Genomic DNA, 14137 nt, shown 5'->3' on the forward strand with positions numbered 1-14137 from the left:
AACAAACAAAAAAAATACAACACCTTAATGCTGTCCAGTCTGCATTACTCATCAAATCAATAAATGCACAATAGAAACAATAATCAAGCTGATCACTCTAAAATTCATGGTATTTACAGGCGATCGAGATATACAACCCCCCCCCCCCAATGGTGACATCAAGTATCTGTGACTAGAAGCTGAATGCAGGAATGTGCATCAGAGGAGATTGCCATCACTGGAGCCGCGTGTCATCATCAGGGTGTCGCTTTTTTCTTTTTGCTAAACTGAGAGATTCTCCTGCTGTTGACTACATCTGGATTAAGTACATAAGGTGACTACATTGAAAGAACATGACTGCATCGAGGAAACAAGGCACAATCGAAAAGATAGAAAACACGGCGTGAACTGAGGGGAGAAGAAAAAGGACGACCCCGCCTCCCCCCCCCCCATTCTTCGTAACCTTGCAAGTTTGAAAACAGCACGCTGAAGATCGACGGCGACGCTTTAAAAAAAACGTGACCTGCAGTCACGTGGAGCCGCTTTGTTTCGTTTTAAAAAGATGATTCCCTCTTTATACACGAAACGATTACAGAAATCTCTGCGTTGTATTTGCAAGCAGGATGTTCTTGCTTAAAGACTGCTGAGCGTTTCTCCTCTTTGCTTTAACTCTGAAGATATTACCCATAGATTGTCGATGCAAACACCTCCTAAAAGTGATATTGAACAGCACCCTCTATGCTTCGTAAAATGCACAATTTATTTATTTTTTGTCCTGTGGCTGACATCAGTGTACTTCATAAATCTCCTCTTTGATGCTGGATCCAGGCACGATCACCTCTATTTATTTTTTCTTTTTTCCTCCAGTAGAAAACAAGCCCATTAAAAAAATAAAATGAATATGACACAACTAGGCATGGGCCGGTAAGCAGTATCCAGGTGTACCAAGGGTTTAAACATGAATGGTTATACAGCTGCTAGAAACGTGTGTTACTTTGCTCCTGATGTTTAAAGTCTTTCTACATTGATGCTGGAGAAAACGCTTGAGTGACTGAAGTTTCACTTGTTACTGGACCAAAAAAAAAAAAAAAAAAACTGTCATGCTGTTTCTAGTATTATAGTACTTAAGCGGCCCCCAAAAAAGTGTCAGCTTTCTACAGCTGTTAGAACCATAGAGTAGCAAAAACACTGTCCCTTCCCAAACTGTTGCTGCACACTGCCAGCCAGCTGACAAAGAGAAAAAGGAAAAAAGCTGATGAAATGCAACCGTTTCAAAAACCGATAAATTTTTTCCATTAGCCGTGCCTGCAGTTTAAATTTCTTTACATTTTCCTCAGATGTGAAGAGCAACGGGTAGAAAAAAAAGCTGCTTCCTCCTCTACCTGTTGCTGCCCACTGCCGGTCAGCTGGCTGATTGTAAAAAAAAAAAAAAAAAAAAGGTGCTACATTTCTTTCAGGGCTTAAGAAAGACAACTTCAATGGCGAACGCCCCCTCCCATCACCTTTATGAAGGTAATTGTTAACCTGATAGCAGCATTTCTGCTAGGTGGACAGTCAGAGAGCATCTGACTGTCCAACTTGATGCACCAACTAGCTCGTCACCCGCCTGTTCATTTAGAAAAGAGCTGCCCTGCACAACGGTATAATTTTCTGTGCCAAAAAAAAAAAAAATGCTTTTAAAGGATGGTTCTAAACTTAGCAGGTGATAATTTTCCTTATTTTAGCAATAAAATAGATGTTTTCACGTCATTTTAACCGTTAATCATATAGTATATCATTCTAGCAGCAGTAGGAATAACGGATCTTCTGTTACTTTTTGTTTTTCCAGAAGATCCTCGCGCCACGAGAATCTAATCCCAGCCCATGCCTAGACAAAACTGCTAATAATAGTCATGGCTTCCTTTTTTTTTTTTTTTTAAGCTAATAGCAACCAAGTTTATGATCTTTGGCATGACGTGAGTGTGTGTGTGTGTGGTGTGTAAAGGTGTGTATATACATATGCATGTGTGTGCAAAAGGATTGGGGAGATACAGCTGTTTTTCTTCCTGTACTCCAAATGTCCACTGAGTGATTTGACTCACGATATCAGAACAAAACACACACAACAGAATAAAAGATATGAGGGCCTTTAGCATAGCTTTTGCATACATGCTTTCCTCCAAGGTCCAAAGTCCTCAAACAGGAGTGACTGAAGGTGGGGGCGGCGCTCCTGATAAGACAGGATGCAGACTCGTGTATGCATAATCATCTGCCCAATCTTTTTCGGACTCCGCTTCTCCAGGGAGACTTGAAGGGCGAGTCGGAAATCGGTGAAGTCTCTGAAACCGCCTGGTTTGCGCCTTTTCATCTAAAATTCCCCAGCGACGCTCCGAGGAGGCACCGTTTCCCCTCTCAGTCCAAGTCTGTTCCTCCATCCTCCACAGTTCAACAGTTTTAGGACACATTTCCACGTATTTCTAAGCACTTCTGTTTTTTTTTTCCTTTCTTCTTCCTTTCAACCGCATTAAAAGAAAAAAAGAAATTGCATCTGTTTTCTGCCCTGCTGTGATCTTGGTGAAGGGCCTCCCTGGTTCACAGTAGTTAAAGAAAATGCATCCGTGCCTCTCTGCATTAGATGGACGAGTCTGACAGTTCATACAGTTGATGAGAGTCTGCAGGTCACAGTTTGGCAGAACATGTGGCGACAGCAATAAGAAAGTAATGTTTTTTTTTTGTTTTTTTTACTGAGAAACCGGTGACATATTGTATTATTTTTTTGGCTGATGTTCCATGGGAGTGCTGTGTGTAGTGTGGTGCGTATTAAAGCATATGATTTGGGGAGTGTGTTGTTTGGATTTGCAGAGGGAGTGAGCGTCTATTTTTGGTGGAGTAATTCATTGGCGTGTGTAGCTTCAGGCCCTGCGCTCCACTGGCTGCTGCAGGAACACCTCGCTCCCGGCGGACACAATGGGAAGCCTGTTGTCCATGTGGTAGCTGATCAGGTGGCTGACGCTCCCGAAACGGTGGTCTTTCGTGCGCACCTAATAGGAAAAAATATCATGCATTACCAACAAAAAGTATCGCGCTGCTGTATCCAGTTCAAAACATAACCCCGCCTCATCACCCTCGACTTACCACTCCCTCTGGGTCGACCAGGAGCAGGTGCTTGGGCTGGCCCCCCTGCTGTCCCGTAAGGACGTACTGCCCAGGGGTGGTCCCAGACTCTCGCACCAGGAAGTCTCCGTCTCGGGTCAACAGTCTCTCGGCTTCTCTGCGACTCAGGCTACCGTGGAACCAGATTTCGTTCTGCAACTGTTGCACCAGCGAGGGCGGCACCACCACCGACATCGGGCCGTGTCCAGAGACTCCCAAGGCATCGTCAAGCGGTTCTTGGAAATAATAAATGCAAAAACATTTGTAACCCCTGCACAATTCTACCAAAATCCCTCTGGAGAGTAAACAAAAATCTCTCTTTTTTTTTTCCTATTTCTTATTGGAAAAGCAGCAGACACCCATGCCTCAGACGGCATAAAATGTTTTAGAATAAGAACATTATCCAAGGACATAGACCCAGGATTCCTACACATTTTTGATTTCATGATTCCCCTTGGTCTGGATTCAGAGATATACGAATGATGGATGGACAGGCGCCTAAACCAATGAATGGATGGAAGGACAGGCAAACAGATGGATGACTGCACAGACGGAGAGACAGACCAACAGTTGTGCAAACGAATGAGAGATCGACACATGGATGGCTGATTGGCTGGACTGACAAACTGATAGATTGATAAATGCATGTATGAATGTATGGATGAAGGGACAAATGATGGATGGATTGATGGTAGGATGGATAAACGGATGGACAAAATGGATAGAATAGACAGACGGTTGGATGGATGACAGAAAAAAAAATTAATGGATTGAAAAATGTAGGGACAGATGGATAAACTGATCAATTAGTGTATGTATGAATGTGCAGATGGAGGATCAAACTGATGGATAGACGACTGGATGGATGAACAGATAGATTATTGACAGGTGGAAGGATGGACAGACAGACTGATGGATGGATTTGATTAACTATGGTGGATAGACACCTACAATCTTTAGAGAACTGGACAGGAATAAAGTCCGGAAATCGTTCCATACTTGGAAAATACTCCAATAACATACATAAAAATGGTTAAAAATGTACTTCTCCAGATTTTCCTAACTGCGTCAGAATTCTGCAGATGACGTACGTGGATTTTTTTGGCTTTAATGGGGAAAAAAATCTTGTAAAGCAAGCCAATGATGTTCTTACAACAAAATGCACATTTATTCCCACATCTTCCCTCATGACTCCCTTCCAGAGAAGCCTCTGTATTTAGTTTTCATCTGCAGGAATGACAGCTTATTTCCACTGTTAATGTATTTTCTGCACACACTGATTAGAAGCCATTTTCCTGTTCTGATTACAACCCACGCATCCTCTTTACAATAATTCCTATCGGTGTTCACCCGTTTTGCAGCAAGGTGCTCTATTGTGGCACCACTGTGTTACCCACAAACGTACATTTGAGCACAAATTATCAAGTTAATAAATAATTATTTCAAATAAACTAAACAACCCCAAACACTTACTCATGTCAAAAGCGTCTCTGTGAGCGTTTCCATTAGCTGCTACAGGAAGTCGGGGTTTTTCCACGTTAACGTATGACGGGTCGTCAAACAGCTCCCGACCTCCTTCTTTAACACCCACTAGGAATATTTTTAAAAAGACAAGAGTTCAGTGGCTTCGGCATGTTTTTATTTGCTATAAGATGTGCAAAAAAACATTTGCTATTTTGAAGTAAAGGTAGGGTCTTGAACATGGTTAAAGCCAAAAAGTCTTTTCTTTCTTGAGAGAGGCAGAGACGGGGCTCACCTGGTAGAGGAGGCACCGGCTGTTTGTGAATGTCGCTCTGACCCGGCTGCCCATAAGGCTGCAAACACACCAACAGTCATAAAAAAAACCAGACACTGTTAGCACTGCTGAAAAGATTACAAATGTCAAAAACAACATGCAGCAGCGGATCTATTCCTTCTGGCTAACGGCGACATTTGTCACAGCTTCCAGGTTTGCAGCTTGAAAATGTATCGAAATACAAGTCATTAAACAGCACAGTGTAAGCAGCCCAGCGGTAAATTTAACCAAAACCATTGATATAAGCTGATTTTCTTCCCCCTCTAATCCACTCATCCTCACCAGCGTTGCTCCTGGACGGCTCCTCATGTCAATCAGTCCACCAGGGGGAGGCTGCTTATCAGGGAAGTTATTATAGTAGGGAACCTCAGCAGGAGGCGGAGGGAGAGAAGGAACAGCCTCGTCATCTTCTTCCTCCCAAGCAGAGCCGTCAAATGGAGCCATCCTGACACAGACGGGTTGTTTTTTTTTTTAAAAAAAAGGAAAGCAATGCAGGAAATACACATCTGCTTTCTTTCTAAGCCAATTTTTTGACCTGTACCTGTCATGAGGTGTGACCAGTTTGGGGGGGTTCTTCAGGTACTGTTTGAAGCGCAGCTCAAAGGCCTGGCCGATGGTGCTGATGACTTCCTGTGCCAAGCCCTCTGAGCACTCCAGGATGTGACACGCTGCAGTCGAGGAGGAACAAAGAGCAGATAAGGAGGCTGCAGCAACATGTCCTTGAGTTACATCCAGCGCGCAGACAGACAACACCGTTCTAGCAGAGGCAGAGACGTAGGAAGGGACCTGCAAGTTGATCAAGTTCCTCACTAAATAATAACTGTAATATGAAGAAAAATAAAACTTGCAGCAGGAGAAGAGAGAACAGACCACAGAAGAAAAACAGCAAAGATGGAAATAAAAAAGAAAGAGGAAAGGAGGATGAGATAATGAAGAAGAAAATGAAAGCAGAACAAGAATGAGGAAGACAGAAGAAGAGGGTAGAAAGAAGGAAGAGGAGAAGGAAGAACCCAAAAAAGAAAAAAGAAAGATGGAAGAAAGAAGAGAAAAAAAGACAAGTGAAGAGGAATGATGATAGAGACTACGAAGCAGGGCACACAATGGAAGAAGAATGAAAGAGAAGAAAAAGATTTTATTTATGGAGCACTTTCTAGCAGTAGTATATTCAAAGTCCTACACAGAGAAAAAAAAAAGTGCAATCAATTTATAGTGGCAGTAAAAAAAAAAAAATCTGGGAAATATAAATGAAAAATTACTACAATTCTAAAAGAAAAAAAGAAAAATGGAGCTTAGATACCAGTATAACAAAATATAAAAGCAGACCAAAACAAAGTTCAACTACAATACAATACTAAGTAATCAACAGAATCACTAAAGAGTGACTTACATTACCATTTAAAAAAATATTAAAACAGTCAGCCGCTCGTTAAGTCTTTGGGAGTGTCATAGTTTTAGGAGATAACTAAAAACAGCCTCTTCTCTCCTCATATGAGCCTTATCTTTGAAAAGTTGATACATTGAATTTTGAATGACCTTAATCTGGGTGGAACGAATAGCCATATTCAATAAATGTGATGAGGCTCGATTGCCAGATTAAAAGTACGTTTTGAAAACAACCTTTAAGCAGGGTTTAAATACAGTTTTAATAAAACCACATTGCTGTATTTTTTCCTTTGGTCTTAGATGTACTATTCTAATCTTAAATGTTGTGTTTTCAATACCTGCAGGTGGAAAATCCTCATAATTAAAAGAAATAAAGGTTTGAAAACATCAGCCTGTCTGTAATTAATCTATGCGTTTCTGAAATACATTAACTTTTCAACAATATTCTAATTTACTCAATGTGAGTGTAGATGGCAATCATGCTCACAATAAATAGTGAGTTTAATCCTATGAAAAACTAAAAACAATGTGGTACTAAAAGCTATATATGATTAAAGTTGTGTGACTGACTCCACCGTTTATAATCTCCTTTTATTCTTGAAGGAAAAATAATATAATCATCTTGTTATTTCTTTTGCATCTCATTTCCAATAACAAGAATTTCAATTTTGTTCTTTAAGTGCAATAACTTCACTTTATGTAACCTATTCCAGCAGCTTTTCTAACAGGTAGCACGTCAGTAAATTATTATTTTTCCAGCCCAAATATAATCTCGGAAACAATGGATCTATGTGCTTGTGTTTTCACTGACGTCACTGGCCAACTTCCGGTCCGCCATATTGGGTGGCACACTTCCTTATCTCTAGTTGTCTTACACGTATTATCGTATCGCGAATGGATAAGTACGCCAGCACGCTAGAGCGACCAGATAAGGACGTATATCTGAGGAAATGTTCCGTGATCGACCATATGGACCCGTATGCCCTCCACGGTGCCTTGTTTAGCCGTAATCCAGATGATCGGCCAAATGTAGAGCACGGCGACATAGTGCATTACCTGGTGTTCGGTGAAAACCCTCTGCACACTCTTGAGGAAATGAGAGCTTACAAGGTTCTAGAGGCTCACAACCAGTTCACATCTGGTTATGTACATCAAGGAAATCGCCATCATACGTGGACGGGTGAGTTTTAATAAGATGGTAAAAATGTAAACAATCCGACGCAAATGTGTTGCACCGCCTGCCGCCGGCGGGCGGTGCGCGAAGGCGCTTGGCTGCAAGGCCGATCGACGCCGCTCGCGGCTTTAATTATTTAAGCAGAACAATGACCAGTGCAAAATTAAGTTGTATTTACCGTATTGGCGCCGGTAGGAGCTGCAGATCATAAAGCCAGCAAACAGTGGGAACACAGCAACTCGTTCAAAGGTAAGCTGCGCTCAGACGGGTTAGCACATGCTAACCGTTAGCGCTAACAACCACTCGCGCATGTAATGTACTTTTAACTAGCTGCTATGTGTTTCAAACGTTTAGAACACACTCTCATTGACATCGGGATACTGTGGAAAGTTATGTTCGGTCTTACAGCCGCGATCCAAGCGAGCCGACGATCTCTTTATCTCTGTAACTCGTTCAAAGGTAAGCTGCGCCCAGCCGGGCTCTGGCTCATGCTAACCGTTAGCGCTAACAACCACTCGCGCATGTAATGTACTTTTAACTAGCTGCTATGTGTTTCAAACGTTTAGAACACACTCTCATTGACATCGGGATACTGTGGAAAGTTATGTTCGGTCTTACAGCCGCGATCCAAGCGAGCCGACGATCTCTTTATCTCTGTAACTCGTTCAAAGGTAAGCTGCGCTCAGCCGGGTTAGCACATGCTAACCGTTAGCGCTAACAACCACTCGCGCATGTAATGTACTTTTAACTTGCTGCTATGTGTTTCAAACGTTTAGAACACACTCTCATTGACATCGGGATACTGTGGAAAGTTATGTTCGGTCTTACAGCCGCGATCCAAGCGAGCCGACGATCTCTTTATCTCTGTAACTCGTTCAAAGGTAAGCTGCGCCCAGCCGGGCTCTGGCTCATGCTAACCGTTAGCGCTAACAACCACTCGCGCATGTAATGTACTTTTAACTAGCTGCTATGTGTTTCAAACGTTTAGAACACACTCTCATTGACATCGGGATACTGTGGAAAGTTATGTTCGGTCTTACAGCCGCGATCCAAGCGAGCCGACGATCTCTTTATCTCTGTAACTCGTTCAAAGGTAAGCTGCGCTCAGCCGGGTTAGCACATGCTAATCGTTAGCGCTAACAACCACTCGCGCATGTAATGTACTTTTAACTTGCTGCTATGTGTTTCAAACGTTTAGAACACACTCTCATTGACATCGGGATACTGTGGAAAGTTATGTTCGGTCGACTTACAGCCGCGATCCAAGCGAGCCGACGACTCTTTGTTATCGCTAACAGTTGTTCTCCGTGGTTGCGCCTCCAGGCAGGAAAGCGGTGGAAAATTAATCTGTTTCTATATTTTTCCCATGGCGATCATGTGTTGCGCTGTTACAGCCCACAATACAGCAACGGTTTACCATGGTTGAAATCAAGTTAAGGTGAAATTAATAAAATTAAAACACGGCTGAGAGAGGGAGTACAGTATGCGGTAGTAATAGGCAGTAGAGGCGGCGGAGGCAGTCAACACGACAGCCGCGGAAAGTAATAAGTCATAACGCCCAAGCCCTATTATTAATATATTCTTCTTATATGTTTTAAATACTTAACAGTTAATTACCTGTGACAAAGTGAGCACCGCAGACTCTGGCGTATTCCAGCTTAACACCGTCCAAATCGGACCTGGATATCCGTGTCAGCCATAGGTGACGGCGTTGTTCAGACAGCTGGTTTTTTTTTTTTCACATTGATTCACTATTACGGCTGGTAGGCGATAGAAAGAGCGTTGATCTCCACCTTCACGGGCCGTGCAACCAACCATTAAACACGTTTTCCCCATTGTTCACTTCCAATACTGCCTAAGGCGTCATACAATGCAGGTCAACGGTGCGAAACGACTGCCACCCAATATGGCGGACGCGCTGAGTAGTCACGTGAGCGTGACGTCAGCTGAAAACCCCCTATTAAGCACAAACCAAACCGGTGCAGGAACAAGTGGATATGAAGCATTACTATATCATTCAAGTACCAAACACACATGTTTCTTTATTACATCTGCCAGGTGGAACATATGCCATAACACTAAAATAATAAGGCCAAGTTTTGAGCTTTGTGGGACCCCACATTGTAATACAACAAGTAATAGGGAACTTCTCTGTTAACAAGCACAACAAAACAACTGGTGATAAGCAACGATCTAAAATCAGTTCATTACCGCGCTCGAAAAGGTCAAACTGGTTTTGAATCCTGTTCAGTAAGGTTTCGTGGTCAACAACACCAGAAGCCGTACTTAGATCCTTACATAATTGAGCTATTTCAGGACAGCTATTTCCGTACTTAAATGGTAGAAGTCCATGTTGCTGTAAATTTCCGTAGATCAACGGATTACATCATGAGGACCGTTAAGAGAAGATTGTTGTTTCTAGAACCTAAGAAATAAACTTAAAACAGCTTGGCTCTGTGGGAATGCTTTGTGTTTGGCATTCTTAACATAAGCAAACATATGCGGCGTTTAAGCAGACGTTACATAAGACGCTTATTTATTAGATTACGCAGTCTTACTTCCTGTGCTGTGAACATTGTGTATCTAATGTCCCAGCTGTGATAGGCGGTGTTTTAAATACAAAACTGGAATGAAGCAGATAAGCTTTTCAGGCGCTTAATGGAATTAATATATATTTTAATGGAAATGTTTAGACAGAAATTGACATGCTATGTAATTGGAGAACGCGATGTCAGGCTCCGTTTCCCTGCGTTGTGCACAGCTCAACACAGAAATCAGGTGATCTGTGTAAAAATTCCACATTAAGGAGTCAAATCTGTGGTTTCCGACAGATCCAGCTGCTGTTTTTGCTCACCTCTCTGGTTGACTGGATCTTTGGCCACATATGCTACGTACTCAGCTGTATCCTGTGGGAACGAGACGAGGGGAAACACAGTTAGAGGAGGAGGGGAAAAGGGAAAAATCAATAGCATGAGAAAGTAAAAAGGCAAGGTTTAAAATCGGAGGGCTGAGATAAAGACAACCAGACAGATAAAGCAGCAGCTGTAGTCTCTGAGTTGTAGCACGGGTTAAAAAAAAAAAGTAAAGCGAGCTGAAAAGGAGAACACAGGAAGTGATGTGGTCAGAGACCGTGAGCTAATAAGGCAACAATGAGGTAAGTGGAATTCACAGCAATAGACAATGACTTAAGTCAGGAAGGAAGCACATGCGGGCTGAAGAGAGATGGAAAAAAAGGCCGGATTGAGATCTGAGCTGAAAGAAAGCGAGAGGAAGAGAGAAAGAGAGAGAGAGCGAGAGAGAGGAGAGGGCAGGGCGACTCACTGGGTCTCCTCCAGAAGCGAAGGAGATGGACTGCATGTGATGGTTGGCGATAATCTGTGGAGAAAGACAAGGGAAGATCGGGGAAGGAAAAAAAAAAAGAAAAAAAGAAAGGAGAACACATGGTTGAGATGAAATATGCGGGGAGGGAAATGAAAGCGTCTGGATGGAGGAGACAAACATGGAATCATTACTAAGAATGATTTTTCTCCTCAGAACACAATCTGCAGCAAACATAAATCTAAGATGGGATGGAGCGCCTTTTTAAACAACCTGATCGATACCAGCATGAACACGTGTTAATGCTGCTTGGCCTGTATCTGATCCTGAACCTGTGACTGGATACATGTGCAGAAAAATAAATGCCCCTACATGACTGAATACCATCTCCCAACAGATTGCCCACTTTGTACCTATTAACTCATTAGAGGTCTTAGAGGAGCATCACATCCTGCCCAGTGGCAAGAATAAAGGCAGGAGGAATCCGTCCAGTGAACGAGGCTCACTAAGTGGCGTAACTAATTTATCTGCCCTAATGGTGCAGAAAGTCAAGACGTTGCGCATCCGAGCAGTGAATTAAGTTGTAACCGCTGAAGATTTTCTTTATATTTGGTTCAAACATCTATAATAACTGAACATGTGTACACGATCATTATTGGGGTGGGCTCCCTGTTTTTAGTCCGAGGCTAACGCCGTGTCTACTTTAGCCACCGCTCGTTTTAAGTTCAGGCTTAAAACGAGCGGTGGCTAAAAATATTGATTCACCAATGCACTGCAAAAAACTTTTCCCAATTCAATGTCGATTCAGATCAATCCTCTGAATAGATTAGTTCAATGGACCACTGGCTTCATGGGTGACAGTTTCGAGTGATTTGCATTCTACGGGTGAAAACCGGACAACGCTAACCTGACCCTAGCCAGATGGATGTCGCTCCGCCTAGCTCCACTCATACATCTGGGACCTCTCCATAGGAATGGCGTTTCAGAAGGCTGGGCCTTATCAAAAATCCTTGCAAATGATTGGATAAGCCACTTGTCTGTCATCTTTATCGACGTGCTATTTCAACCACTCACACCGAAGCTAACCCGTGACGCTGATGATAGCGACGCATGAAAAAAACAAAACTTTTTTTTTAATGTGTTTGCGGCTCTAGTGGCACGCGTTTTATTGACAGTGAGCTGACAGGAAGAGGGGGGAAGACAGGCGGCAAATCGCCGCGGGTCGGAGTCAATCTCGGGCCAACCGCATCGAGGACTAAAGGCCTCCTAACATGGTTCGTGCTAACCGCCCCGCCACGGCGCGCCCCGGAAAACAAAACTTGCCAAATCCGGTCAGGAGAAGGGCGAAAACATGGTTTCCACCAACAAAAGCCTTCAGAGCCGTTCTCTGATGTTCTTTTAATGAAACAATATTAGGTAGATTGGAGAAAACGGAAGAAATAGCAGCATCAATGTTAACGCTTGCTTCCTCGATGCGAGCCGCCATTGTTGTCTGAATCAAAACAGTCTCACATCACGGTCGCTTCTCCACTACGTCACATCTATGAAACTCCAGCCTTGCGTCCTGATTGGCTGGACAGTGTTAACACAGTGGCGGACCGGGGCTACAGGATAGTTTCCCACATGAGCCGCTTGTTCGGCCCATGGAAGTCCTGTCGTGCTCTGCACCGCCAAGGTTCCTCAGACGCCTCTGGTCAGTGCGCGTCCATTGGACCGGACCTTTTACTCACGAACAAGTGCTACAGTGCAGCGGACATCAGAAAAACTTGTTCCAAATCAGCAGTCAAAAATTTAATTAACCGTATGTGAAATTACTTATGGTTTAGAGTTTTTGTGCTTAGTTTGGTCTTCTTCCAGGACAAAGTCACTGATGGAAATTTATAGCTACTGTGAGCTCTGTGAGCTCAATATTAACATACCATATTTTTCGGACCACAAGAAGCACCGGATTATAAGGCGCACTGTGAATTAACGTGTCTATGTCTGTCTTTGTCCACACATTGGGTGCACCGGATTAGAAGGCGCACCAAATATTCTTCCCAAGTGTGTAATATCACTCCGCCCCTTCACGTACACAGCTCTCTACCTGTCTGTCGGGAGGACAGAGTAGTTGGACTACACTGCTCTGTTTCTAACATAAGGCCTAAATAAACGTAACTTTTATATTGAATTGACTTACTAGGTTTATTGTTGCTAGCGTGTACTCTGGGCACAGGCTGCCTTAAGGCTCCCACATACTCGGGCGTTAATGTGAGCTTGGCGGACTCTGCCCTGACTCTTCGCGGATGTTTTACCCTTCATAGTCGAGCGTACTGTTGCCAACATTTCTTGTGGCATTTTCCTAAAATTCCCGCACTTTCTGCCAGAGGGACAAATCAGTGGAACTGATGGTAAAATGTGTGATTAGCTAGCAGAGAACCTAGAGGCGTTTCTTTTCCAGCAGCCTCCCACCGCACACCTGTCAGTGAGAACAGAGAGGGACTGTGATGCTGCGTCTTTGTGACCGCCTGCTTGGAGCAGCTCAGTGTATCAAGCTCAGTGCCACATATAGAACAGTTTGATGTAAAGACTTCTTGCCTCCGAGAAGTTTATAGTGTGACACGTAACTATGGGCAGAATGAACTACGTCAGAGTATATGGGGGTCTTTATATGAATGCACTTCTAGTTTAGACATTACAGTCAGGCAGTCTTGTAGACAGCTCAGGGGTCCGATCAGGTAGTGACACAGTGTACCGTTGTAGGTACCAGATCGGCTCGGGGGGCCGATGACGTCATCATATGGCAACGCCACTCAAACATACTACATTACGCCCGCAGTCTCCATTTGTTACAAATCAATTTTATTTTGTTAATTTACGGTTATTTTCCAGTAACTTAATCGAGGCATGAAAACTTTTAACATCATTTTGGAATGCTTCTGTGGTAGTCTGACAATTTAAATCGGTAATTTTGCAGGATCAAAGTTACATCTTAAGAAAAATTTCCTTCCTCCAATTTAAAAAAAAAAAAGAAAAAAAGTTGTGAAGGGAGACTAAACCAAAAACTCTTTTCATTTTTAATAAAAGTCTGCAGCCATTTTAATTTTATCACGGCATTCATCACTTTAAAATCAATAACGTTTATTCCTCCTTTTTCTACTGATATTACTATGTCATCCTTTCTGATCACACGTTTTTTATTATTCCAGATAAAATTGTGACAATATTCTTCCAAAAATTTAGCCAACTGTGAAATATTTGTTGATTTTTTTTTTTTTTTGTAAAATGGCTTGAATATTTGTTCTGTCATTTTCAGTGTGGTCCTTATGTTAATCATTATACCTAAATATTTGAATTTGAATTGCATGGATTCTGCA

General features: G+C 42.7%; 1 protein-coding gene across 5 annotated transcripts in view; it reads right to left on the reverse strand.

Annotated features, from left to right (window-relative positions):
- Positions 1-249: 249 nt before the first annotated feature.
- shc1 (SHC (Src homology 2 domain containing) transforming protein 1) overlaps positions 250-14137 on the reverse strand; it is a 41567-nt gene continuing 27679 nt past the window's right edge. For 4 of the 5 annotated variants that reach the window (XM_012865760.3, XM_012865759.3, XM_012865758.3 and 1 more), the window contains 8 exons: positions 10785-10838; positions 10318-10369; positions 5448-5574; positions 5189-5351; positions 4868-4925; positions 4585-4701; positions 3094-3347; positions 250-2999 (listed from right to left, as the gene is read on the reverse strand). In XM_012865760.3, coding sequence (XP_012721214.3) covers positions 2871-2999; positions 3094-3347; positions 4585-4701; positions 4868-4925; positions 5189-5351; positions 5448-5574; positions 10318-10369; positions 10785-10838 — 954 coding nt within the window. In that variant the 3' untranslated portion in view covers positions 250-2870. The remainder of the gene's footprint in view (positions 3000-3093; positions 3348-4584; positions 4702-4867; positions 4926-5188; positions 5352-5447; positions 5575-10317; positions 10370-10784; positions 10839-14137) is intronic. The other variant, XM_036134119.1, reaches the window with a different exon arrangement.

Source organism: Fundulus heteroclitus, chromosome 3, assembly GCF_011125445.2.
Source record: "Fundulus heteroclitus isolate FHET01 chromosome 3, MU-UCD_Fhet_4.1, whole genome shotgun sequence".
Taxonomy (NCBI): Eukaryota; Metazoa; Chordata; class Actinopteri; order Cyprinodontiformes; family Fundulidae; genus Fundulus; species Fundulus heteroclitus.